At 44.8% G+C, this 26,828-nt stretch overlaps 3 protein-coding genes and 1 long non-coding RNA gene across 5 annotated transcripts; all 4 read right to left on the reverse strand.

Moving 5' to 3' along the window:
* Positions 1 to 5,041: 5,041 nt before the first annotated feature.
* Positions 5,042 to 13,237, reverse strand: LOC121629027 (early nodulin-75-like). Of its 2 annotated transcripts, none has more exons than XM_041968494.1 (11): positions 13,146 to 13,237; positions 13,023 to 13,069; positions 12,667 to 12,956; positions 12,355 to 12,438; positions 10,738 to 12,057; positions 10,651 to 10,692; positions 6,295 to 6,525; positions 6,010 to 6,180; positions 5,455 to 5,724; positions 5,191 to 5,373; positions 5,042 to 5,107 (listed from the first exon to the last, which is right to left on the reverse strand). In XM_041968494.1, the coding sequence occupies exons 1-11, from the start codon at positions 13,169 to 13,171 to the stop codon at positions 5,099 to 5,101; spliced, it is 2,673 nt and encodes an 890-aa protein (XP_041824428.1). In that variant the 5' UTR covers positions 13,172 to 13,237; the 3' UTR covers positions 5,042 to 5,098. The 2 variants fall into 2 exon arrangements, with proteins under 2 accessions (XP_041824428.1, XP_041824430.1); XM_041968496.1 differs by lacking the exon at positions 10,651 to 10,692 and adding an exon at positions 12,241 to 12,297 and having other exon boundaries at positions 11,227 to 12,057.
* On the reverse strand, positions 6,532 to 6,974 carry LOC121629031. Its single transcript, XR_006008317.1, has 3 exons — positions 6,913 to 6,974; positions 6,781 to 6,827; positions 6,532 to 6,716 (listed from the first exon to the last, which is right to left on the reverse strand). It is a non-coding gene; the product is annotated as an uncharacterized LOC121629031 (long non-coding RNA).
* Positions 13,238 to 17,165: 3,928 nt separating the features above from the next.
* LOC121628457 (extensin-like) lies at positions 17,166 to 18,463 on the reverse strand. The gene is made up of 3 exons (XM_041967481.1): positions 18,163 to 18,463; positions 18,029 to 18,075; positions 17,166 to 17,963 (listed from the first exon to the last, which is right to left on the reverse strand). The coding sequence occupies exons 1-3, from the start codon at positions 18,174 to 18,176 to the stop codon at positions 17,221 to 17,223; spliced, it is 804 nt and encodes a 267-aa protein (XP_041823415.1). The 5' UTR covers positions 18,177 to 18,463; the 3' UTR covers positions 17,166 to 17,220.
* A 956-nt stretch (positions 18,464 to 19,419) lies between these two features.
* On the reverse strand, positions 19,420 to 21,668 carry LOC121628456 (early nodulin-75-like). The gene is made up of 3 exons (XM_041967480.1): positions 21,587 to 21,668; positions 21,081 to 21,124; positions 19,420 to 21,002 (listed from the first exon to the last, which is right to left on the reverse strand). Exons 1-3 carry the CDS (start codon positions 21,601 to 21,603, stop codon positions 19,639 to 19,641), a joined length of 1,425 nt encoding a protein of 474 aa, XP_041823414.1. The 5' UTR covers positions 21,604 to 21,668; the 3' UTR covers positions 19,420 to 19,638.
* Positions 21,669 to 26,828: the final 5,160 nt, after the last annotated feature.

The raw sequence follows: 26,828 nt of genomic DNA on the forward strand, positions 1-26,828 counted from the left end.
GGCGCCCCCGTCCCCCGCCGGCCCCGAAGGGCGTCACAGGCCCGGAGCAGGCACCCCAACCCAGGCACGCCACGAACCCCCCCAGGGGCCAGCCACCAGCCCAAGGGGCCACTTTCCTCTTTCTGAGTAGGAGGGGGGCGAGGCAAAGGAAGGGAACCCCAGGCCCACGCCCCCAACACCCGGCCAGGGCGCCCCCCAGAGGACACGTCCTAACCCCCTGCAAACGCACACACTTTTTTTTTTTTTTTTTTTTTTTTCCCCCCAGCCACTCACACACCTCTATACACCAACACCTCAATACGTGCACATACCTCCACACACACACTTCACGCACATACCTATAAACACACACACCGGTGCCCACATACACACACACTCTCATACCCCTCCATACACATACACCACTACACACGCACTCACATACATACCTGCATATACACACAAGCACCTCCATACATACTCACGCCTCCACCCACTCCTTCACTCCTCCACACACACCTCGACCTCCACGTGCACACACTCATATATACACACCTTCACACACACCCACACACACATCCCACATAGACCTCCACACACACACCCGCACCCCACTCACACACACATACACGCACACACCTAGACCTTCATACACACCCACACACACATACAGCACACACATCCCTCTACACCCACCCACACACCCGCATACCTACAGACACACACACACACACACCCACCTATATACAAACACACCCCCACCCAGGTTCCGGGGCTGCGACCAAGCACCAGGGCACGGACCAACCCCCGGCACGGCACATCCGGACGGGCCCAGCCCCCCCCAGCAGCGGCAGACCCCCCACCCCCAGGAGAGGGGGGAGACCCGACACCCCAGAGCCCGGGGCCCCCACCCGGCCCACCCCGGGCCCGACCGGCCACCCGGCCAGGGGCCGACAGACACCCGGGGGATTCTGGCTGCTGGCCCTGGGGGGAAGGTGCTGTTTTGGGGGTGGGGAGTGGGGGGCTGGGGCGATGTGGGGGGGTGGGGGCCTGGCTCATGTCTCCTCGCCTCCTGGCTGAGGCTGTCCCCCCGGGACATAAGGTGGCGGGAGGATGATGGTGAAAGGATGGTGTTTGTGTGGGAGGAAGGTGTATGTGAGGGAGGATGGTGTATGGGTAGGAGAATGGTGTGAGGATGGGTAGTGGAAGGATAGTGTGTGTGTGTGTGGGAGGATGGGGTATGTGTGGGAGGATGAATGGTGGAAGGATGATGTATGTGTGGGAGGATAGGGTATGTGTGGGAGGATGGATGGCGGAAGGATGGTGTGTGTGTGGGAGGATGGATGGTGTATGAGAGGGAGGATGGCGTATGGGTAGGAGAATGGTGTATGTGTGGGAGGATGGGTAGTGGAAGGATAGTGTGTGTGTGTGTGGGAGAATGGGGTATGTGAAGGTGGATGTATGGTGTAGAAGAGGGAGGATGGTGTATGTGTGGGAGAATGGTGTATGTGTGGGAGGATGGGTAGTGGAAGGATAGTGTGTGTGTGTGTGGGAGGATGGATGGTGGAAGGATGATGTATGTGTGGGAAGATGGTGTATGTGTGGGAGGATGGATGGCGGAAGGATGGTGTGTGTGTGTGGGAGGATGGATGGTGTATGAGAGGGAGGATGGTGTATGGGTAGGAGAATGGTGTATGTGTGGGAGGATGGGTAGTGGAAGGATAGTGTGTGTGTGTGTGGGAGAATGGGGTATGTGAAGGTGGATGTATGGTGTAGAAGAGGGAGGATGGCGTATGTGTGGGAGAATGGTGTATGTGTGGGAGGATGGGTAGTGGAAGGATAGTGTGTGTGTGTGTGTGTGGGAGGATGGATGGTGGAAGGATGATGTATGTGTGGGAAGATGGGGTATGTGTGGGAGAATGTATGGTGGAAGGATGGTGTGTGTGTGGGAGGATGGACGGTGGAAGGATGGTGTGTGTGTGTGGGAGGAAAGAGTATGTGAGGGATGGATGGTGTATGCGTGGGAGGATGAATGGAGGAGTGGAAGGAGAGTGTGTGTGTGTGTGTGTTTGTTTGTGTGTGTGTTGGTCTGGGGGGGGGCAGGACTAGTTTTCGGGGTGTGCGGCTGGGCACTGGGGTGTGGGGCTGGCCTCTGGCGGTGGCCGTCTGGGCGGGCCAGGTCCCCCCGGGTGGCGTGCTGGCCCTCGGCTGTGGGGGTGGGGGGTGTCCCTGCGCTCCTGGGCCCGGGCCCTCTGCCCCGTCTGTCCCGGGCGGCCGGTGCTCGGGGGGGTCGGGGACTGCTGGCCTCGGCCTGCCGGGGCCGGTGCCCTGTGTCCGCGGGGGGGCTCCTGCTGGGGTCTCCTGCTGCTGTCTTCCTGGGCGGACGAGTGGTCGTCTCTGTGGACCGGTCGGGGTCTGTTGCCTACGGGGGGGCTGGTGGCCTGGGTCTCGGGACCGCTGGCCTGACTCTGGCCTCTGTTCAGGTGAGGTGGCATCTGCATGATCACTCTGCATGGTCACTCCTTCCTGAACGTCTCCACTCCATATATTCGGTATGTTGACATAGTCTCTGCGTCGCCGTGTAGCCGAGTCCTCCAGCACATCCACACAGGTTTCTCTGCGCGTGTTCTTGAATACAGCAGTTTCACTTATATCTATTATCATATTTTTTTTCCTCAATATACCAATATAATTATTCTTAAAATTTTATTATTAATTCTGTTATTATTATTATTATTATTACTATTATTATTATTATTATTATTATTATTATTATTGTGATTATTATTATTGTTACTATTATCAACTAGTTCTGTAATGACCTACTGGCTAGGATGATCTTAACTATATATGTTGTAAGTAGTATGGATTACATGGTCTTTTGTATGATGTCTGAAGTCCCCACCTGCACTCCCCACACCCTTTCTGTCCCTCTCCCTCCCCTCCCTCTTCTCTCTCCTTTCTTTTCTCTCTCTCTCTCTCTGTCCCCTCCGGTCGAGTCCAGCATTAAGAGTTTGATTTAATAAAGTTTTTCATATCATCAAGAGGGACTTTATACATGTAGTATAAATCCCTGCTTGATAGAGTAAAATTGCCCGGCATCAGACGGCAGCCAGACATTCACTCTGTTTGCAACGATGCTGGACAAGACAGGTGAGAAGAAAAAAAAAAAGACAGAAGCTTAACTCAACTCCTGAAAAGGCAAATTAAGTCACTATGACCGATTCTGTAAGACAACTAACCATACTACTAGCAGTTTAGGTTCAGGGAGGGGAGACTGGTCGTACTTGTCTGGTTCTGTTTGAACTGAGCTGACCCACTTACGATAATTTCTGGTGAACAACTCAGGTACACAGAGAAAGCTTTACTGGTGGATGTGGTCCCAGCTGAGCTCCCAGAAGGCTGAAGGTCCGTTACTCACAGCAGTCAGTTTGGATCTGCAAGGGTTCTGTCTCCCAATTAGTCTCTTCCAGAGACTGCTGGGTCAGAGGTGTCAACAGATGGTGAAAAATAAAAATCCGCCAGGTTGATCACGGAGCAAAAAAATCAAAAAGGCTGGGCTTAAAAGTCTAAAAACTTGCACTGTGGCTTAAAGTAAGTAGGTGTAAGTTAACTTATTGCCAAAATATACAAAAAAAAAAGTTTAACTAGTTACAAAAACACAAGATGGAGATTAAAAAAAAATAAATGTGCAGAGATGGATTCCTTGCATCTCCTGGCCAGGTCATTCTCCTGACCAGTACGTCTACATCAGTGATGCCCAGCTCCGGTCCTCAAGGGAGACAATCCTGCAGGTTTTTGATGTGTCCCTGCTCCAAAACCACCTGACTCAAATTGATGAGTCACTGTGCAAAGCTTAATAGGCTGTTGGATCTATTTAATTTGAGCCAAGTATGTTGTAGCAAGAAACATTGGAAAATCTGCAGGACAGCGGCCCTCGAGGACTGACTTTGGGCACCCCTGTTCTATATGCTTTATCATGCAGGCTCAGCTTTAGGTCCTCTGGATGCATCCTTATACATCTTTGCAAAACTTCATTCTTTTGCAAACTTCATTTTTCTTTTCTCATTTACTATCTTCCTAAAAACTTCTGGGCTCTTTGTGCAGCTCAAAAGGCTGGGCACACCCATCAAGAAGTGTGGTTACTTTGTTCAGCCAGTCAGAGCACAGGTCCTGGGGCAGTGCTCAGATCAGGTTCCCTAATCTCCATCCTGAGGAGTGGTTTAGCATTACAAACATTTGATTTCTTTTGTTTAAAAGTATCAGATTAAGCATTTGTGAACCCATAAGTTATAAGATGTTAAACAATTGAAATTGTTGTACATGCAAAACATTGGTCAAGCACAATTAAGTGATTGACAATGCTATATGCAAAAGGGTAATTATGAAGCTGGAAATAAAGTAATCAACTCATCTGATTCATTATACAAATTCCAATGATTTGAACTGCATTTCCTGGGTATCTGCATATATGTATCTGCATATATATATATATATATATATATATATATATATATATATATATATAGCAATCAATGAGTAAATGTATCTGGGAAAATCTTTCCCAGGTCTCATCAGGACAACACTTCTGATAGAAGTATATAAAACCCTTTGAGTTTTAGAAACAAGTCTGTTACACACAAGTCTTTATAAGATCTGCAGAGGATCAAGGAGACAATCTAGTCAACACCTAGCACCGGAATACCGCACACCAAGTTGGCTTCCCATGGTGCCATCAATTGACTTTCTTCCAGGCTCCCTATACTAGAGCTTCACAAACTAAACACCCACATGTGCCATAATGCCATGCTGAGGCTGTTCTGAAGAGTAAAACAGGTAGTATGAGGCCACCGTTTTTTCCCCATTTATGTATAGAGAGTAAAGAGCAATGCATTCCTGTGCACTACCTATACTTGGAATGAATTTGATTTGGCCATGTTCATCCAGTTGTAGGACCCAAGTCCTTTGTATTGTGCACTGAACATCCTCCAGGCCCAAAGACCTGCAACAAATCTGATTCTGGAATCTGAATTTCAAAGTTCAGTGAGATGTGAAGATCTACTGATACAAAGTCGTCTTTAATGCCAAGTAGAGTAGTTCAGTGTGTTCGACATCGTCTTTAAGGTGCCTAAAACAGAAGGGGGATGGGGACAACATTAAAAACAAGCAAAATTTAAATGGGCCCTCCAGTAGACACTGACTGAGACTGACCCGAAGTTGCTTTGACCAGTAGTGTTGCTTGTTTTGCATCTGTGGTTTAGCCATGAGTTGTGGTTTATGGGGCACCTTGAAGACACCAGTTCTCCTGGCCTTGTAGCTTTGCTGCTGAGGGGACACCTGGGGCTCGTGCTCCTGCTGCACCTTAGGCGGGAAGCCGTGGTGCTGAGGGAGCACCTGGGGTTTGTGCTGCTGCAGCATCTTGGGTAGGAGGCCGTGGTGCTGAGGGGGCACTTGGGGTTCGTGCTGAGGCAGCACCTTGGGAGGGAAGCTATGGTGCTGAGGGGGCACCTGGGGTTTGTGCTGAGGCAGCACCTCGGGAGGGAAGCTGTGGTGCTGAGGTGGCATACTGGGAGGGAAGCTGTGGTGCTGAGGGGGCACCTGGAGTTCGTGCTGAGGCGGCATATTGGGAAGGAAGCTGTGGTGCTGAGGGGGCACCTGGAGTTCGTGCTGAGGCGGCATATTGGGAGGGAAGCTGTGGTCCTGAGGCGGCATCTTCTGAGAGAAACTGTGGTGCTGAGGGGGCACCTGGGGTTCGTGCTGAGGTGGCATCTTGGGAAGGAAGCTGCGGTGCTGAGGGGGCACCTGGGGCTCGTGCTTAGGTGGCATCTTGGGTAGGAAGCCGTGGTGCTGAGGGGGCACCTGGGGCTCGTGCTGAGGTGGCATCTTGGGTAGGAAGCCGTGGTGCTGAGGGGGCACCTGGGGCTCGTGCTGAGGTGGCATCTTGGGTAGGAAGCTGCGGTGCTGAGGGGGCACCTGGGGCTCGTGCTGAGGTGGCATCTTGGGTAGGAAGCCGCGGTGCTGAGGGGGCACCTGGGGCTCGTGCTGAGGTGGCATCTTGGGTAGGAAGCCGTGGTGCTGAGGGGGCACCTGGGGTTCGTGCTGAGGTGGCATCTTGGGTAGGAAGCTGCGGTGCTGAGGGGGCACCTGGGGCTCGTGCTGAGGTGGCATCTTGGGTAGGAAGCCGTGGTGCTGAGGGGGCACCTGGGGCTCATGCTGAGGTGGCATCTTGGGTAGGAAGCCGTGGTGCTGAGGGGGCACCTGGGGCTTGTGCTGAGGTGGCATCTTGGGTAGGAAGCCGTGGTGCTGAGGGGGCACCTTTGGCGGGAAGTTGTGGTGCTGAGGTGGTACCCTGTGCTTGTGCTGCGGCACCTTGGGCGGAAAGCTGTGGTGCTGTGGTCGCACCCGGGGCAGGAAACCGTGGTGCTGAGGGGGCACATGCTGCTGCGGTATCTTGGCTGGGAAGCCATGGTGCTGAGGGGGGACCTGAGGTGGGAAGCCGTGATGCTGTGGCATGTTGGGTGGAAAGCCATGGTGCTGAGGGGGCACCTGGGGCAGGAAGCTGTGATGCTGAGAGGGCACCTGGGGCTTGTGCTGCGGCACCTTGGCCGGGAAGCCGTGATGCGGAGGGGATAACTGACCCCCTACTGTTGAGAGATCACCAGAAAAAGGGAGTTTGAAGACAAATGGCCAAGAATGGCTAAGAACCCTTTCTCCATTGTCAGGTTCTTGACTGAAGGCTGTCAGAAAAATATTTTAGTGCATGCATACATAAATAAAATTATCCAATTTTATCAAGCTTACCATTTACTGGATGTCCTCCAACATCTAGCAGGGACAACAAGAACAGTCTACAGAAAGCACACAAGTTTATTTGATTATTAATTTCAAACTCTGAAGTATAGAAATTAAAAACAACAAAAATTTCAAACTTACTTCAAAACAAACATCACCTGAGCCATAACTGGCAGCACTCTCACATACTACTAACTGCTGGTACCAAAATGAAGTCACTGAGCTCTAAAACTTTATCACTTTTCCTCATACTTTGTTTAACTGAGTGGACACAGGTGTCTTTAACTGAAGGCAGGTGTGGCTAATTATTCTGCAGGAAAACTTTACAACATAGCAAAACTAAGACAGGCTATTGAATGTTTTTATCTATTTATTTATGTGTTTTAGAACTGGAAGTACTATGTTCACTGAGATAAGAAGCAAGACATTTATGTAAGATGTACTTTATGGCCAGTAGGAAAGCGTTTCTCCATGTAACTTTAATGTATTAGTCATATCTAATATTCATTTTCATTTTAAATAATTGAACTTGCAGTTTAATTTAAATTTCAGTTAAAGGGGACATATCTGAACATAAAAAAGTAAAGAAAAAAGAAAGCAACAATAATTTATTTTCCTGGTAACTATTTGCTTTCATAATGCTGAACTAAGTTACTAAATCAGATAAGCCTATAGGGAGAAGTAACTGATAACTATGTCTCAATATTTATTAATATTTTTAAGTACCATGCCCAACACTGTTCATTGCTCATTTCGTTTCTACATGTCATAATGAATTAACCCGGTTCATTATTTCTTAATGCTCTTTATCCAAGTTACTTGGAGAGATCTTTAAAATCCAGCAGATATTGCTAAAGCAATTCACCAACACAGTGTCAATATGTGGTAATATGCCACACATGAGCCATCATCAACCCATCCCTAGTGATGATGCTATGCTCTTTAGGGGCAAAGAGTTCTGTATTGGGGGCTTGAACCCCAAAGTGTGTTCACTGTATACTAGGGCAGTAGTTCTCAACCTATTTTCCTTGGGGACCCCTTCATGCAGTTCTGGATTTCTGACCCGGATGTCTGTTTTAGTGGCAAAGTTTAAGATTTTCAATGTGAGAACTATGATTAAAAGATACCTCCCCCTCAAACCAACCAACCTCTTCAGATTTTACCTGCATCATGTGACTTTATTATTTATCATTTTAACAGCAGACTGAATCAGCCATCTATGCTGTAGCTCCACTTATAGCAAAACTGATTAAAGCCAAATCCAAACCACTAAAGTTTTTGTAAACAACTAAAAATTTACAATAATACAGATAAATGGGCAAGAACATTTTCCTCAACAAATCTCATTGCATATAATATGTATGACCCTAAATTCTTTTTTAAAATTAATTGATCTTTTAATAAACACAGATTTTAATCAGCCCTCCATTCTACCATCAGATATGGAATTTGAGGACTTCACAGGCCTCCTCAAAAGTAAGATCTTTCTTATTAGATCACCCTTTGATATCAATGAAATGTTGATTTTAATATATCTGAAACATTGCTTTTACATGAGGAAACACTGGAGAGTTTTGTCCTGGTTGATGTGAAGGTGCTTGTTCGGCTTGGTCGAAGTCTGATAGGCCTCTCGGGTACTGTTCTTAAATGGTATGGCTTATACCTCACCTCTCATAGTGATGGATACATACATGCTCCTCAATACATGAATTCAATTCATGAATTCAAGTGCGGTGTGCCCTAAGGGTCAATTTCAGTTCAATTCTTTTTAATTTGTATATGCTGCCAATTGGGGATGTCATCAGGAGGCACAGCATTGATTTTCACAACTATGCTAATGACACACGGCTTTACATTGTTGTGTCTCTTCTGATGAATCAATGAACATTCTTTTAAATGATATTTTAGATATAAAGTCATAAATGGCAGAGAACTTCTTACTGCTAAAACCACAGAAAATGTATGTTTTAATCATCGGTCCTGAAGACAAGAGATAAGATCATTTTACCAAAACTGCTAGATGTATACCTTCTCACTGTGTCAGAAATCTGGGTATACTCACACACAGATGAGACAGAGTCCACCCATTTTCCATTTCTCAGTTTTCAAAATCACTGTAATGGCTCCCTGTGCATTTAAGGATTAAGGATTAAGGATATTTTGCTAGTTTATTAATATTTTAATGGTCTTGGGCCTTCTTATTTACCTTTTAAAGTTTTGTACTCAGTTATTTTAACCTATTTTGTAGCTTTTTCTTTTGTTACACCAAAGCATGACTTCCTTTATATATACTTTCATACTTGTCACTCTTATTTGTTCTTATTGTTAGGTTCATGTGATCTTTGCTTGCTTTGTCTGCAGGGTTGTTGCCATGGGGATCATCTCCTTGATGGCTATTTAGCTTCAGTTTCAGAGCCAAATGAGTACAACATGTTGATAGTCAGGCAGTCAGAAAAACTCAGGATCTGTATTGACCCAGAATTCCTCAATTAGGCTGCATTGGACTCCTTGGTTTCAATTCAAGGTCAAAGCAGCCAAGTTCCAGTGGAAGGACATAGGGCAGACCCTGACAAAATTAATTAAATTTTGGGGCGTTGTGGCTAATTGGGTAGAGCGGTTGTCTTTTAGCCTGAGGGTTACCGGTTCAATACTTGGCCTGTCAAGCTCATGAGGTGTCCCTGGGCAAGACCCCAAATTGCTCCTGATGGGTCACGGTTAGTGCCTTGCATGACAGCTTCCGCCATCAGTGTGTGAATGTGTGTTTTTGAATAGGTGAATGTGCTGTATTATGTAAAGGGCTTTGGGTAAAATATATACATTTACCCTTTTAGGGTAGGGAAGTATAGCAGTTTAGAGTTTGTTACCTGTCCAAATTCATACCACACCTAGCTGAGGTGAACCTTTGGAAGCTATTGGAATAGGACATGACCTGGCACTGGTTGCCAAAGCATAAAGCTGTAGAGGAAATCAAATGGTTGGCCACATTAGCCCCAATTCTGGTACACTATGATGTGGCAAAGCCAGTCAACATCTAGAGTGATGCCAGTTAGAAGGGATTTTGTTGTACAGCATTCATCAATATTGTAAGAAATTAGTGCCCAGAACAGGTTATTTTTTGAGTCAAAAGGGTTAGTTTCAGAAATCAATATGGCCAGAAAAGCTAAAATGCTGCCACAAGTGGTGAAGGATGTTAAGCAGGCTAAGAAAATGCTGTATTGGCCAAACCTGCAAACTGAGATTAAGGACTACAGGACCCAGCGCTCAACATGTCAGTGCAAAATCCTGTCCCACAACCAGCTACAGGACATTCAGTGCAAGGCTGGTAAAAGCAAACTGCACTAACATTCAGACTGAAGTATAACACAAAGCCATGTACTAGGTGGAAAGGATCTGAGGCTAGGCCAAACCTTGCAACACTGATACAATGCTGAGTTGGCATGTCAAAGATCAGTGATGTGATCAAAGGATGAAGTGCAGGACAGAGCACAAGCTAGATAGAGCCACAAGAAAAGCCACTGAAAAATTCATCTTTAATGTCATGTATGGTAACTTCAGAAGATTCAACATTGCCTTGGGTGTACCTGAAACAGAAAAGAGGAATAGTTTTTTTATAAAAAAAAAAAAAAAAAAAAAAAAAAAAAAAAAAAAAAAACCACAAACAGTTTTTAGCTTTCAAGGAGACAAACTGACCTGAGGTTGCAACGACTAGAGGTACTGCTTCTTATGCACCCATGATTTAGCCATGGGTTGTGGTTTAAGTGGCACCTTGAAACCACTTCTCCTGGCCTGGTAGTGCAGCTGCTGAGGGGGAACCTTGGCTGGGAAGCTGTGGTGCTGTGGCAGCATCTTGGGCGGGAAGCCATGGTGCTGAGGGGGCACCTGGGGCTCATGCTGCTGTGGCATCTTGGGCGGGAAGCCGTGGTCCTGAGGGGGCACATGCTGATGCATCTTGGGCGGAAAGCCATGGTGCTGAGGGGGAACCTTGGGCTCATGCTGATGGGGCATCTTGGGCGGGAAGCCGTGGTGCTGAGGGGGCACCTGGGGCTCATGCTGCTGCGGCGGCATCTTGGGCGGGAAGCCGTGGTGCTGAGGGGGCACCTGGGGCTCATGCTGCTGCGGCGGCATCTTGGGCGGGAAGCCATGGTGCTGAGGGGGAACCTTGGGCTCATGCTGCGGCGGCATCTTGGGCGGGAAGCCATGGTACTGAGGGGGCACCTGGGGCTCATGCTGCTGCGGCGGCATCTTGGGCGGGAAGCCGTGGTGCTGAGGGGGCACCTGGGGCTCATGCTGCTGCGGCGGCATCTTGGGCGGGAAGCCGTGGTGCTGAGGGGGAACCTTGGGCTCATGCTGCTGCGGCGGCATCTTGGGCGGGAAGCCGTGGTGCTGAGGGGGAACCTTGGGCTCATGCTGCTGCGGCGGCATCTTGGGCGGGATGCCGTGGTGCTGAGGGGGCACCTGGGGCTCATGCTGCTGCGGCGGCATCTTGGGCGGGAAGCCATGGTGCTGAGGGGGAACCTTGGGCTCATGCTGCGGCGGCATCTTGGGCGGGAAGCCATGGTACTGAGGGGGCACCTGGGGCTCATGCTGCTGCGGCGGCATCTTGGGCGGGAAGCCGTGGTGCTGAGGGGGCACCTGGGGCTCATGCTGCTGCGGCGGCATCTTGGGCGGGAAGCCGTGGTGCTGAGGGGGCACCTGGGGCTCATGCTGCTGCGGCGGCATCTTGGGCGGGAAGCCGTGGTGCTGAGGGGGAACCTTGGGCTCATGCTGCTGCGGCGGCATCTTGGGCGGGAAGCCGTGGTGCTGAGGGGGAACCTTGGGCTCATGCTGCTGCGGCGGCATCTTGGGCGGGAAGCCGTGGTGCTGAGGGGGCACCTGGGGCTCATGCTGCTGCGGCGGCATCTTGGGCGGGAAGCTGTGGTGCTGAGGGGGAACCTTGGGCTCATGCTGCTGCGGCGGCATCTTGGGCGGGAAGCCGTGGTGCTGAGGGGGAACCTTGGGCTCATGCTGCTGCGGCGGCATCTTGGGCGGGAAGCCGTGGTGCTGAGGGGGCACCTGGGGCTCATACTGCTGTGGCGGCATCTTGGGCGGGAAGCCATGGTGCTGAGGGGGAACCTTGGGCTCATGCTGCGGCGGCATCTTGGGTGGGAAGCCATGGTACTGAGGGGGCACCTGGGGCTCATGCTGCTGCGGCGGCATCTTGGGCGGGAAGCCGTGGTGCTGAGGGGGCACCTTGGGCTCATGCTGCTGCGGCATCTTGGGCGGGAAGCCATGGTGCTGAGGGGGCACCTTGGGCTCATGCTGCTGCGGCGGCATCTTGGGTGGGAATCCATGGTGCTGAGAGGGCACCTTGGGCTCATGCTGCTGTGGCGGCATCTTGGGCAGGAAGCCGTGGTACTGAAGGGGCACCTGGGGCTCATGCTGCTGCGGTGGCGACATCTTGGGTGGGAAGTCGTGGTCCTGAGGGGGCACCTGGGGCTCATGCTGCTGTGGCATCTTTGGCGGGAAGCCATGGTGCTGAGGGGGAACCTTGGGCTCGTGCTGCTGCGGCGGCATCTTGGGCGGGAAGTCGTGCTGATGGGGAACCTTGGGCTCATGCTGCTGCGGCATCTTGGGTGGGAAGCCATGGTGCTGAGGGGGAACCTGGGGCTCATGCTGCTGCGGCGGCATCTTGGGTGGGAATCCATGGTGCTGAGAGGGCACCTGGGGCTCATGCTGCGGCGGCATCTTGGGCGGGAAGCCGTGGTACTGAAGGGGCACCTGGGGCTCATACTGCTGCGGCATCTTGGGTGGGAAGCCATGGTGCTGATGGGGAACCTGGGGCTCAAGCTGCTGCGGCATCTTGGGTGGGAAGCCGTGGTTCTGAGTGGGCACCTGGGGCTCTTGCTGCGGCGGCATCTTGGGTGGGAAGCTGGGGTGCTGAGGGGGAACCTGGGACTGGAAGCCATAGTGCTGAGGAAACATTTGGGGCTCATGCTGCTCAGTCTTGGGCAGGAAGCCGTGGTGTTGAGGGGGTACCTGGAGCTCATGCTGCGGCATCTCAGATGGGAAACCCTGGTGCTGAGGGGATAAGTAATCCCCTATTGTAGAGTGAGCAACAGGAAAAACGGATTCAAGGACAAATGGCCAAGAATGGTCCAGCACCACCTCTTCATTGTCATGTTCGTCAGCAGATCCAAAACTGAAGGCTGTCAGAAAACTATTTTAGCTCATGCAAACAATGCATCAAGTTATACAATTTTAATCAAGCTTACCATTTACTTGATGTCCCCCAACAGCTAGCAGGGACAGCAGGAATAGCCTACACAAGGTATACACAGCTATTTAATAACTTAAAGATTCAAACCATTACCAAAAGAGAATAATTTTATACTTACTTCAGGAAAAAAATCACGTCTGCCATAACTGGCCACAGTTCCAGTTACGAATGACAGCTGCTGCCAAAATGAGGGAACCCAACTTATCAGAAAAGTGTAAGTGACTGAGCTAATGTTGAACCTTTTATACTTTTCCCTATTACTTTGTTTAACGGAATGGACACAGGTGTTTTAATTGAATGCAGGTGCAACTCATCATCATGGTGAAACACTTGATCAGAGCGTGGCAAAACTAAGCTAGGAAGTTTGTATAGTTCTGATCTCACAATGGACAATAATTTGATCAGTGTAAGGATACAGCACTTTTTTGGGGTAAACAATGCTGTACTAGGGGCCTGAACTCCAAAGTGTGCTCACATACCAGGGTATCTTCTAGTTTCTTGGCCTAACAATGTAGCTCTACTTAAGTGATACTACAAAGCTGGCTATGACATTAGTAAGTCAACTTTGAAATCAGCTCTTTTTCAAATGAAAAGTTTTACTAACTGGCAAGAAGAAATTTTCTTTTAGAACTTCAGATGAAACTTTGAGGGGCCATTTGGGTGACTATTTCCTTATTCTTTTCTTTATTGCCTAAGCCGTCAGTCTGTCATCTTCTTTGGGCGGGGTTTCTTGTCCACACAGAGAAGTCAATCCCTTAAAAATTGTGATAACACAGTTTTTTGAGCCAATAGGATTTCAGAATGAGCAGACTGTGTCCATTACTGTAATGGACTAACTCTCTGTTTTACTCTAATCGTCTACTATTATCTGTTTCTTAAACTATTTTAGGCCAAAAGTAAGCAATGTAATTGTTGGAATGTCATTCACCTTCGACCTATAAAACCTTATTTAAAATTTTGGTCTGACTTATGTAAAACGGATTATCTAATTTACTTGTTATCGTACCATTGCTCAGCTATGATGCAGTCACTTTACATGCAGTCAGTTTGATCTGATCTGTGCACCCTGTTTATGTAGGCTGCAGTAAAATTAATCTTCCCCTACTAAAACACAATTACTTTTTGTAGTTAGATTACAGGTTATGAAAGCTTTATATTAATATTTTGTTTTTTAGATAAATACAGTTAATTTACACTTCCCAGGCTGTGTGTTCTAGTTTACTCTTTCATCCATAGTGTTTGCTACAGTGGAGGCCAATATAAAAGCTGTTTTCTAGTATATGCATGGCTGGGGATGGTATATTTGCAAATTACCACTTCAGTGGACATAGGCTGGCTCCTTTACCGTCAGCCGGGGGATGACTCTGGGAAAAGCGATGACAAGTGGCGGAGGGTAAATTCACTGTTTAAATGGAGAGGAACGCATTTGCCAGTGGAAAAAGAGTTTACCAAAACAAAAGGGCACAAATCCTTCAGGGCAAAATTGATCCTAAAAATAATAAAAAGTAACTAAAGATATGATTTTTTAAGCATTTCTGTCAGGTTGTAGTCTGCAAAGTGTAACAGTGTCCATTGGAGGTCTCCTAACATATCAGGACAGTTAGTTAAGTTTGGAACATAACTTTGTTATAGCAGATGAAAAGAATAATAAAATCAACAGAAGTTGTTTGAGGATTGATATTAATGCTAAATAATATACTGAACATTATTTATCAGGATGGAACATTTTCTAAGTTTATCGGAAAACCTACTCTGATTTGTTTGTTCCACCCATGTGTTTAAAAGGGGTGTTCTCGTTGAACAAGCAGTCAAATCTAAGCAGGTCATCCAGCTGATGCACCGTCTGATTGCCCGGTTTCAGTGGAGTGAAAACTCCGCCCACCTGACTTGTTACAGTCACCTGAGCAGTAAATGATGCGGAGCCAATGAGCCATCCAAATCCCATTGGCTCACAGCATAATGAGCTGTGATCATATGTGTGGGAATCAATTTCTCAGTGTGGACAAGAAACCTCGCCCCAAAGCAGATGATTGTTCATGAGGGACAAGAATACAGACAAGAATAAGGAAATGAGGAAAAATAAGTAAAAATAAATTATTGAAATTATATGAAAATAAATGAAAAAAATATTGAACATTTATTTAGTCATTGTTTTATGTATTTGTCTATATATATTTCCTAAATTATTTCCTTATTCTATTACAGAATTTATTTTTTGTGGCACTCATATTATTTTATACAAATTGGATGCCTAAACATTTTTTTCAGTACAATCATCACCAGGAGCACCAGGGTTGTCACCAGAACGAGTCTTCTTTATCAGTTTGTTCAGCTTTTTTTAAGTATCTGGCTTTGAGGCTGTTCCCCCATCAGATGGCTGCAAAACAGACAGCACTTTCCACAACAGACATCTTGCTGCAGACATTGAAGGATCTCAAAAGCACATCTATTCTGTCCCTTCTTGGATGTGGCCTAAGTAGCCATGTTATGTCTCCCACTAGACACTGAGTGAAACAAATATCAGACTATCAGAGTTGTGCTAAAAGTATGAGGTTTTTATATCAGTTTAACCTTATATCCAGTCTATTGGGGAGATCTCCACCTGTGTTTTCTATAGCTTTTTGATTTGTAGTTAAGGCTCATTTGTGTTAAAAGCAGAAGTCAAAGAACATGATCCTAACTATGGTGTCTGGTTTATCCTGATGGCAGGGCTTCTTAAGGCAGCTAGATCTTCAACCCAAGTCCATTGCAAATTGGCCCTGAAAAGATATTCAACTGCTTACTGAGGTGAGCCAGTGAGCTGTGATTTGGGATGTTAGGCACCTCGTCACCTTAATGTGATCCCATTAAGTAAACTCATACTAATTCACAATAAATTGAATAGTAAATGCAGGTTCAGTATAAAAAGATTGTTTTCTGAACTGAGTTCATTATCATACAGTTAATGTGGATGATTAGTTTTGATTATAATCATCCATCCATTTTCTGCCGCTTATCCAGAGTCGGGTCGCAGGGGCAGCTGCCTAAGCAGGGAAACCCAGACTTCCCTCTCCCCGGCCACATTCACCAGCTCATCCGGAGGGATCCCGAGGTGTTCCCAGGCCAGCTGAGAGATGTAGTCCATCCAGTGCGTCCTAGGTCTTCCCTGGGGCCCCTTTCCAGTGGGACGTGCCCGAAACACCTCATCCAGGAGGCATCCTAGTCAGATGCCTGAGCCACCTCATCTGGCTCCTCTCGATGTGGAGGAGCAGTGGCTCTACTCTGAGCCCCTCCCGGATCACCGAGCTTCTCACCCTATCTCTAAGGGAGAGCCCGGCCACCCTGCAGAGAAAACTAATTTCGGCCGCTTGTACTTGCAATCTTGTTCTTTCGGTCACTACCCACAGCTCATGACCATAGGTGAGGGTAGGAACGTAGATCGACCGTAGATCATAATCAGTGCAAAAAAAATAAATAAATTACAATTGGCTGCTGCGAATGCAAATCTTGTATTAATCTGCAAACTTCTATACACCAGTGAACTCAAACAGATTTGGGAGCTGACAAACGAAAAGCTCAAGAGATGTCAGTATGCAGAAAATATATAATTGGGCATCATGAAAAGCTGTAACATCTTACACATTGTAATGTGTAAGCCCAGTGTGTGTCTCAGTTTCATACAGTCAAGTCCAGCGAGTTCAACTGCTTCTCAAGCACCAAAACCTAGCAGCCCACTGCTCTCTAATAAACCTAGAGATGGGTAAAAATGCAGAGACTAATTTCCCCAATAAAGGCAGGGACCTCAAACTCTGAGAGGGGTGTTTTGGAGACTCCAGCCAGACCGCAGTCCCTATATGTTTTAGGCCTCCTAGCTCCAACTCTGATTCAAATTAAAAATCAAAAGCGCATTACCGATTAATTTGAGGTCAGACATGTGGAAGGTAGGAAATGGCCAAAACCTGCACAACAGTTGTCTGAGAACTGAAGTTTGAGATCCCCACTTTAAAAGGGTGGGGAGGGCAGGAGGAGAGAAAAAAAAAAAAAAAAAAAAAAAAAAAAAAAAAAAAAGGAATAGAGAAATAAAAAACACAGCGAAGACTGCCAATGTCACAGCAAGGTGTTTATTTGTAGGAAAAAAAAAAAAAAAAAAAAAAAAAAAGTTATTGTTAGTATCACTGTGAAAAAGACATTTTGAACTCCCAACATGCAGCACTTTACAGCACTTGCTTCTGGGACAGATGTTTGGCCATATAACGGGGCTTGTGAGGCCACTTGAAACCCTCACCTGGTTGCTTAGCTTTGTAGTGTGGCTGCTCAGGCAAGGGAACATGCTTTGGAGGCACGTGAAATTCTCCAAACCCCACTAGACTACGAGAATGATGCATGGGTTCCATCCTCTCAGCCTCAAGATGAATTGTGGATCTGGGCTGCACCTGACTCCCCTTTGAATGTTGGATCTTTACAGGAAATGGAGGGTATTGAGAATGCTGAGCCATTTTAGAGTGATGGCTAGGGTTGACTGGCAACACAGGAAGTGGCTGGAGGGGTCCATAATTCTGAGGCAGCTTGAGTGGGTACCTAGAATCCACTGGACCTTCTATTGGATAGACTGGCTCCACAGGAAGTGGCTGGAGGGGTCCATAATTCTGAGGCAGCTTGGGTGAGTAGCTAGAATCCACTGGACCTCCTATTGGATAGAGTGGCTCCACAGGAAATGGCTGGAGGGATCCATAATTCTGAGGCAGCTTGGGAGGGTAGCTAGGATCCACAGGTCCTCCTATTGGGTAGACTGGCTCCACAGGAAGTGGCTGGAGGGATCCATAATTCTGAGGCAGCTTGGGTGGGTAGCTAGAATCCACTGGTCCTCCTATTGGATATACTGGCTCCACAGGAAACCAGGGTTCAGAGGCACTGAACACATCTTCTCCATGTTTCTCAGCAGATCCAAATTGGTAGGCTGTTAGAAAAATACATTTTAGTTCATGCATTTAGCTAATGATATCTCATTTTAATCAAGCTTACCTTTTATTTGACACCTTCCAACCAATAGTTGGCACAACAGCAACAATCTAAAAGAAAACATCCAAGCTGGTGTCAGTTTTAAGGCCAAATATAACTATTCAATTTACTTTAAACAACCAAGTTTTAAGGCTTACCTCAAAAAATCCATAACTTCAGCAACAGCTGGCAACAAATACCTCTGACAACTGCAAGCAAAAAAAGACAACGTATCTAGTGAGAAAACAAGTCACTGATGACCCTGTAAAAAATAATCAAGGGGGTACAGCTGTTATTAGTTGGAGGCAGGTGTTGCTTATTGAGAACGCTCAGTAATTGTGTTCTATTTGTACAGTATTACATCTAATGTCCTGCCTCAATCCTGATATAGGATCTCACATAACTGTGAACAAGTGATCAGAATGAGGTGGCACTTTAACATTATTAGTGAGATCTGCCCACTGATTGTTTCAGATGTTGGCTCATTAGTATGACATTCTAAAGACTTGTTCTAGACGGAGCACCACTTCTGGTCCTCGAGAGCCAGTGTCCTATTATTGGAGGTTTCTCTGCAGCAACACACCTGATTCAAATGAATGGGTCATTAACAGATTTGTGCAGAACTGTTCTGGGCCACATTTTGCTTGAGGGAGGAAGCAGTTGAGGCTCTCAATACGACACGTAGATGCTCATCAGTAACTGTGAACCTATACATTGACTTATTAAAGCTCATGGTGGAGAGCTTTTCATACAGATATGTGCTTCCAAAAAGACACAGTCTGCTTGAACATCCTGGAAAGCTCAGGGAAGGTGGGGGGCAAGTCTCTCAACAACTGTCCAAGCTTGTCTGCTTTTCCACTCACTCAAAAACTTTTAGAAATTAAAAATAAGACTGGTAAAATTTAATTTACAATAGATAAGTAGACCTCGTCATTTTCCCCTTGGGCTAGAGATTTGACCCATCTTGTCTCAAGTGCTGGCATTACTGCTATATGAATTTGAATGGATTTTTGGTGGTTGTTGAAGAGGAAGTTGGCTCAGACTGGCACCCACGTTTCAACCAGCCGAAGATTTGTGAGCACTGTTTCAATAAGTTGCTTCAAAATGACAAAAGTCATGTCAGGCGTGTGCTACTTGGACCTTGTCAATGTCTGAATGCCTTAAAAGGTGTTTCAATACCATATACAATTTTACAAAATGTTACTGTCCCAGTTACACAAGTCTTTTAAAGCATTATATAAAATTAATCTGTTAAAATGTTACTTCTCTGCAGAAGTCTCAATCTAAGTGGTTATAAAAATATCTCTGGAGACATGATTCCCTGTGTATCATTGGATTTTGTGAGCTGAAACCCTAATTTTCTTGTCCATTCACAATCATACTGATACACATTTCTGAATATAGTGGAGACATGAGAATTTAGCAGTCATTTTATTTGACACATCAGTACAGCTTCTTTGACTGAAGCAGAAAATATAGATAAAAACAAGCATTTGTAAGCTTGGGTGTCCTTATGTTGAAGCTTAACCAAAGTTTGAATAATTGTAAAGTTGAAGCTTGAGAAAAAAAAAAAAAAAAAAAAAAAAATCCTGAAACTATCGAGGTCTATGAATGACCTGCTGGGATGGTAAAAGTTACTTTTCTTGGTGCCGTATCATCCAATTCAGATTAGCTGGCCATTTAACTTTGTAACGTGGCTTCTTGGGTGGGTAGCCTGGCCTTTTGGCTGGGTAGCGTCGTTTTTGAGGTCTTTGATTCAGAAAGTCATACTGCTGAGATTCTGGGTGCACCCACGGCGGGTAAATGTGCTGGAAATGTTCCTGTGGCTGGTATCTCTGCTGTTGGGATTCCTTGGATGGAAAAGCACGGTGTTGAGACTCCTCAGGAGGGAAAGCATAGTGGTGCCGGGCCTCCTCGGGCGGGAAAGCGTGACGGGGGCGGGCCTCCTCGGGCGGGAAAGCGTGGCGGGGCCGGGCCTCCTCGGGCGGGAAAGCGTGGCTGTGCCAGCCCTCCTCAGATGGGAGAGTGTGATGGGGCTGGGCCTCCTTGGGTGGGAGAGTGTGATGGGTTCGGGCCTCCTCGGGCAGGAAAGCGTGGTGGGGTCGGCCCTCCTTGGGTGGGAAAGCGTGGTGGGGCTGGCCCTCCTTGGGTGGGAAAGCGTGGTGGGGCTGGCCCTCCTTGAGTGGGAAAGCGTGGCGGGGCCAGCTCTCCTCAGGATGGAAAGCATGGCGGGGCTGGGGCTCCTGGGGAGGTAAAGCATGGTGGTAACTGGGCTCTTGGGGAGGTAAAGTATGATGGTACCGGGGCTCCTGGGGAGGGTAAACGGGATGCTTGGGCTCCTGAGGAGGGTAACTGTGGTGATAGGGCACATAGGGTATCTCTGGCCACATTGCTGGATAATCATACTTCTGTGGCTCATGGAACCATGCAGATGGGGAACCATGCTGCTGGTGCCACATGGGCAGGGTACCATACTGCTGGAACCACTTGGGTGGGTAAACATGAGGTTGCTGATAGGGGTGTACATAGGGCCAGTGGCCATGTTGCTCAACTGCAGGCATTTGGGGTGCCTGCAGAGGCAGATTAGGCTGTGGTGGCAAAGGGGATGGACAGATGGGTTGTTGGAGTACCTGGGGAGGACATGTAGGCTCCTGGGGCGCCTTGGCCTTAGGTGGGCATCTTTGTGGCTGCTGTGGTGCTCTTGGCTGCTGCTGGGATTGATCACCAGATTGTACTACAGGAGGCTGTTCTTCAGCATTACTAAAAGAATGCTGAAGATCTGTCTCAGATTCGTTTTGTTTTGATGTTTCAGTTTCAGGCAGATAATCAACAGTCAAGTTGTAGCTTTTCACCTCATCTGCTTTCGGGGTTAAATCATTGCTACCAAATGGCCCAGTGCCATTTAAAGACTCGTCTCCAGGGTTAGAAGTGGTTGAATTTGGTTCAGAGCCAGCAGCCAGTAAGTCTTTATTTCCATGTTTCTCATCCATGTTGCCAGCTGTTGATAAAAAGTAGAGACAATGCACTAGTCTATGCAAAAAAACCAGTCAATTAATTCAGTTTGAATCAAACTTACGATTTACTTGATCTCCAATGGCAAACAAGGACAACAGAAACAATCTGGACAAGAAAAAAAGAAATACTTCAATAATCAACATCAAAGAAAGGACAATACAGCATAGTTTAGATTGAGAGATTTTTTTGTTGTTCCCTTTACTTTTGGGCATAAAAACAGACAATATGCACAGATGTTTGTTTTTTATTATAAGAAATTTGCTATATATATATATATATATATATATATATATATATATATATATATATATATATATATATATTCATGAATTGTATAATTCACTGCACTGTATATTTTACAGAGTAGTTTGTTCATATCCCACTTCATTATAACAATCTGGCAAAACATTTTTTTGTCCCTAGGGGGAGAGGGACCAGCATATTTTTAGGGGTGCTTTAAGAGTAATGAAAGATCCAGTTCATCTCTGTTGTTCTACTATGGCTTTCATTTTTCTATGTACCACCATATTATCAAATAAGAGAAAATCTTTAAATCCTTAAACTTGCCTCAAAAGAAACCCCATGATTCAGCAATGGTAAGTACCAAACATCAACCTTAAGGAAACAGCAGTTACTCAGGCACCTTTATCAGCTTCCCTTGTTAAACAATCTGCACACAGCTGAGTAATTGAAACAGGTGTGGTAATTAGAGAACAAAAGAGGCTCGCGGTTTGATCTGAACTACAAAATCGTGCATTAAGTTGTATAGCTATATGCTGAGCTATATATGCTATATATGCTGACCCTGGTTGAACAATGATTGATGGTAATTATTTAAATAGCACAACTTCTATCAAATTACTATAGCACAAATTTATTTACACAGTGTTAAAGCAAGAAATTGCAGAATAAATAATAAACAATAATATTAATCATAATAAAAACTAAATTTCCCTACCCCCAATCGTACCCTTTGCTACCTTTTTCTATAACTCCAAGCAACTGTGAGGCCTAAAGAACTTACATTCTTAATTTTTAATTAAAAACCTACCAAACCACCAAAAAGCAGTGCAAAGGACAACAAAACTGAAAAAAAAACCCCACAATCATATTTAGGTAGATGTGAGGGCGTTTAAACATATTTGTGACCAGAAGTTTTAATTAAGGTTGAAGGATAAGTCAGATTCCCATTTTATGGTTGGAAGAGAGTGTTTCATCTGTTCTGAACATTAATTTGTATATTTTATAGTAACTTGATGGTGCTGAAATTAAGCAACTCTAGGAAGTTGCATGTCTGTTTGATTCAGGTTGATTCTGATTAATTATATATTTTACTTTTGATGAACTTGAGTTGTCGATGTTCTAAAAATGTCTTGAGGCTGATTCCATATTATGCAGTGAGTATGTTAAACTGATATAAATGTTTCGTTTACAATTACATCTATGCACTTTATTCCTTGGTTGCTCCACTGAGTAAAGTTCTGAATTTTTTTTTGTTTTGCAGGATGTCAGAATTGTTCCAGATGGGTGCACACTTACATGGGAAGAGTGAAGACTTGGTTATTTTGATGAAATCCCACCAGGCTTTCAGAGAGAATCTAATACTGATGCTTTTGAAACAGTTGTGTTTGATATTTTAGCTAATAAATGGCAAGTTTGTAATATCCAAATTCTCACAAAGAGCCTGTTCTCGATCTGACTGGTTCATCTAATAATCATATTGATAATACTGTACATATTACCCACTGGCAGGATTTATTCTGTATCTGTTTACATAGATATTAGTAACTGTAATTTGTGATCTTCTTCTTGAGATTTTTATCTTTATCTTATCCTTTCTTTATTTGGTATTGAGCAACTGTGTCTACACAATTTCCTCTGGGATCAATAAAGTATTCTGATTCTGATTAATGGGTGAGATTTGCACCATTTTGAGATACTGTAACCTATTGACTAAGAAATCATGACGGAAGTTAGGTATATCTAGTTTTCTGTAGAGTTCTTAAGCTAACACATGATGGTTTGTTCTTCCAAATAAATGTAGAGATTCATTCTAGTGACACTAGTGATTCTAAATCATGGAATGTTTTGATAAAAATCATTTTCAGTGTTGATGTAGAACAACATATAGTTAATTGCATGCTGCATTTACTGACACTTGGGACATCTGAAGCAGCCCTCTGATAGTGGAGGTCCATTTATGATCCCTTATAAATAGTGACGTCCATTTCAAATATTGTCATACGTCCCTGTTCTCATACTCCCATGCGTTGTACATAAGTCAATTATATCATAAGTTGTTAAGTCAATTCCTCCACTAGCAGGCAGTGCTGAGTTCAGAGTTCACTCCCACGAGCCGACGTCAGTTTCAGACACTGTTTGGCAGCAGTAATGCTATAAAGTTGTTTCCAACCACCCAACACACCCTACACTCACATATCCTTTCTTTAATAGCTGCTGCAATTTCTACAGTTGTTGTCTTTGTCTTTATTCTTCTTCTGCTTTTTTGTTCCATTTCTGATCCATTTCTTCTTCTCTGGTTTGTTTATTCTGCGGGTTTCATGTCAGTCATTTTGCTCATCACTGCCCCTGCGATTTCTGGTGGTATTGCTTATGTCATGTGACTTTTAGCTAAGCTCCCTGAAAACGGACCAAATTACATGCGTAAGATGGACAAAACTGTTCATCTGTCTGCAAAACTGTCTTCTGCATTGAGAATAAATGGGCCTGTACTCCAAACACAAAGGGACACCATCAGCGCTGTCACTTTCGCAGCTGATGAACTTAAAGAAATTAGAGCTGTGATCTGTAACAAAGTGACAGTAATGTGTGACATATGAAAATATATTTTAAAATTAAACTTTGCATTGTTGTCATCTCAAATGTTGCATTACATCCTCACAGATACTTGCTCCCATGTACAAGCCTTGTCGGGTAGGGGGCTGTGGGTTGCCGTCCTCATACTGGTCGACGGGAGACGCGTTGTGCTGAACGCACAGTGCTGCACTGTGTCATGTTCAGCAAACCAACCAGAACCCAGCAAAAAGAATAAAAAAAAAAAAAAAAAAAAAGTAAGTTGCACGCAGATAATGAAATGATTAATACATGCCAATATGTCATGTTAAGCTAGTTAACAATAATATTAATGTTGTTGTTACCCGTTACATCCCTTTCTAGTTTGTTCATGCTAGGAATAAACCCAATTCTCTTTCTCTTTCTGTGCAAAATTTTAGACTTTAGACCATAGGTGTGTGCTATATGCAATATAATGAGTGAAGCTACTGGCAATACATTATTTGTGCAGCCATCTGATGGCCGTTACCGTTAGATCACATTTTCTCTGCTCCATTATTTTCTTGGCCATGAAGTCATGACTTTTATGAACCAAAATAAAAACCAGAAACACTTCAGATGTCAAAACACATCATTTCTGTTTGGCCAGTCAATAAAAATGAAGTCCATTTTCCAGGATATTGTGAAAGCAGAGAGCAGGCCTGTCCAGTCTATCAGGCCCTTCTGTCCCAAAGGTGGACTGTACGTACAGGTGCCATTCAGTCGCCACTGAACCAGTATCAGCCTGTATTTCTTGCTTTAGGGGAAATGGTATCTAGTAAGTCGAATTCAGCCAGCAGAGCAAATGGCTTGCTTGAAAGATTGCAAAAGGGCAATGTAGTTCTTGGTGTCCTGCCTGCCTTGGAGGTTACAGAGGAATTAGAGTGCATCAATAAGCCACTATGAAGTCGCACACAGTCAACTGATGGTATGCTTGCTGCTGTCACTTGCATTAAAAGAACACAAGAGAAATTTTAATGTATCTACAACAAAGTATCACAAATGTGTGAAAAACTCATCCTGTCTAAATAATGTGCCTCGGGTCTGAAACCCCCCAAAATGCCTGGCTGGTAAGACTGCTGCTCATGTACCTCCCTACTCGGTTGAGTACTTCAGAACAGAATTTTTTTAAGGTTCTGGACACTGTGAGTATGCAGTTCACAGAACATTTTGAAAATGAAGGGATGCTTATGATCAGGAAGCTTGAAAAAATACTTTTAACATGAGTGACAGATGATGTTTTGCTGCAGTACCAAGAAGTGAACAGATGTTCTCTTCAGGTGCAGTTAGCGAGTATCAGTCAAGCAGGTAAGCTGCTACCATTCCACCAGGAATGTTGCCAGACATTTTTTCAGCAAAGTGGAAATACTTGTGTGGTTGCTTGTTACTTTGCCTGTCTGCTCTGCTGAGGCTCAAAGAAACTTCAGTGGCCTTCGAAGGTTAAAAACCTGGCTCTGCAGCACAATGACAGTCTCAGCTATACAGTGTTGCTGTGTGTCATGTCCACAAAGATAAATTGGTCAACTAAAAAGGAGAGAAATTGCTCAGTAATTCATTGCGGCTAATCGCAGAATCACATTTGGGTGCTTCATTTAGATGAGATCAGTGCACTGTTATATATGTACATGTTGTGGGAGGATTCTTTATTCCTATGATAAAGAATTAGTTGGAGATATTGGCCTACCACAGATATATATGTATATTTCATCCAGTTTTTCATAGGTCTTGCCCACACACAAACATTAACATCGCAGTTATTTAACCGTAAAGGACAGACAACAAAGAAACTTTGATTCTTTTTTTAAATATAACTTATTTTATTTTTGGTTATTATTGTTTCTACTTAGGTCCAATAGAAATACAGAATTGATATTTTGTAATAGTTAATCAGGAGATCGATGATTGATTAATCAAGACATGATTAAAAGCAAAAACTGGCATGAATGTTTGAAAATAAAATGTCTAAATATAAACTACATCTTTATATATTTTTTGACTACTGCATTATTTGTATTCTTAAAGGCAGCAGGTACAGGTCATACCGTTTTTCTTTATCTTGATTGATTTTTTGCACATTTGTGCTGTCACATTTGACTAAAATGTTGACGTGTTTAGTGTGCTAAGTAATTTGCTTACAGGAAAGGTGCAGTGTTGGCACTTAATGATATGGGTACTTTATTCTATAGATGTTTGAGGGTCATTGTGTCAACTCAACCAGTTTGGCAGCTAAAACTTTAGATTTTATTCGAACTAAAGTCCTTGATGCTGTACTGTGACTGTTAGTGATTATATGGTTCTTTAGGTGGGATTGAATATGACAGGATGATAAATCACTCAATAGATCTCTGAAAATGTTGTCTCCCTCACTTCTGAGATGATAGTTACACTCCTGCCAGGGGGTAGACTGTTTGCTTCCCACCTTGGCAAAATGATTGTGCCAATCAGTGGTATAGGCTACAACCGTGATGATAACTTTATCTAACTGCCGCAGTTATGTCACTCCACCGGTACGTAGGTAAAGGAAATCTGATAATAGACTGAAAAATGTACATCATGGTTTCTTGATCATAACATTTCTGCAATGCATCAATACGTTAGATCGGAATATCATTATTCTCAATTAACATATTTTTATAGTCATGTAAAGAGGCTTAGTATCGTAAATATTAAACTTTCAAAATTGGTTCTTTCATATGTTGATTTTGTGATTATTTAGTGGACAACAATTAACACTGCCTTAAAAATATAGAATATGTTTGTAATATGTGTAATATTTAAAATGTTTTAGCAAATACATTTTGACAGAATTTTTAAATACGTAAGTTTTATTCACAATAATTAACTTGAATTGTTTTCCTGAATCTTCTGTTGCACATAAAAATGTTGATCATTTCATTTTGAGCGGTGAACATTATAGAACTACGTTTCCCATGAGCACCAATATTACGCAAGCAGTAAAGAACTTCCTTAAGAGAAC

Source organism: Melanotaenia boesemani, chromosome 18 (genome assembly GCF_017639745.1).
Source record: "Melanotaenia boesemani isolate fMelBoe1 chromosome 18, fMelBoe1.pri, whole genome shotgun sequence".
In the NCBI taxonomy this organism is placed as follows: Eukaryota; Metazoa; Chordata; class Actinopteri; order Atheriniformes; family Melanotaeniidae; genus Melanotaenia; species Melanotaenia boesemani.

Coding starts and splice junctions, on each gene's coding strand:
- LOC121628456 (XM_041967480.1), bottom strand. Junction 21,003..21,080: donor CATTGGAGATCAAGTAAATC/GTAAGTTTGATT, acceptor TTTTATCAACAG/CTGGCAACATGGATGAGAAA.
- LOC121628457 (XM_041967481.1), bottom strand. Junction 17,964..18,028: donor TGGAAGGTGTCAAATAAAAG/GTAAGCTTGATT, acceptor TTTTTCTAACAG/CCTACCAATTTGGATCTGCT.
- LOC121629027 (XM_041968494.1), bottom strand. CDS start 13,171: ATGGCAGACGTGATTTTTTTCCTGAA. Junction 12,957..13,022: donor TGGGGGACATCAAGTAAATG/GTAAGCTTGATT, acceptor GTTTTCTGACAG/CCTTCAGTTTTGGATCTGCT. Junction 6,526..10,650: donor CACAGCAGCATGAGCCCCAG/GTGCCCCCTCAG, acceptor TTCCTGCCCCAG/GTGCCCCCTCAGCACCATGG.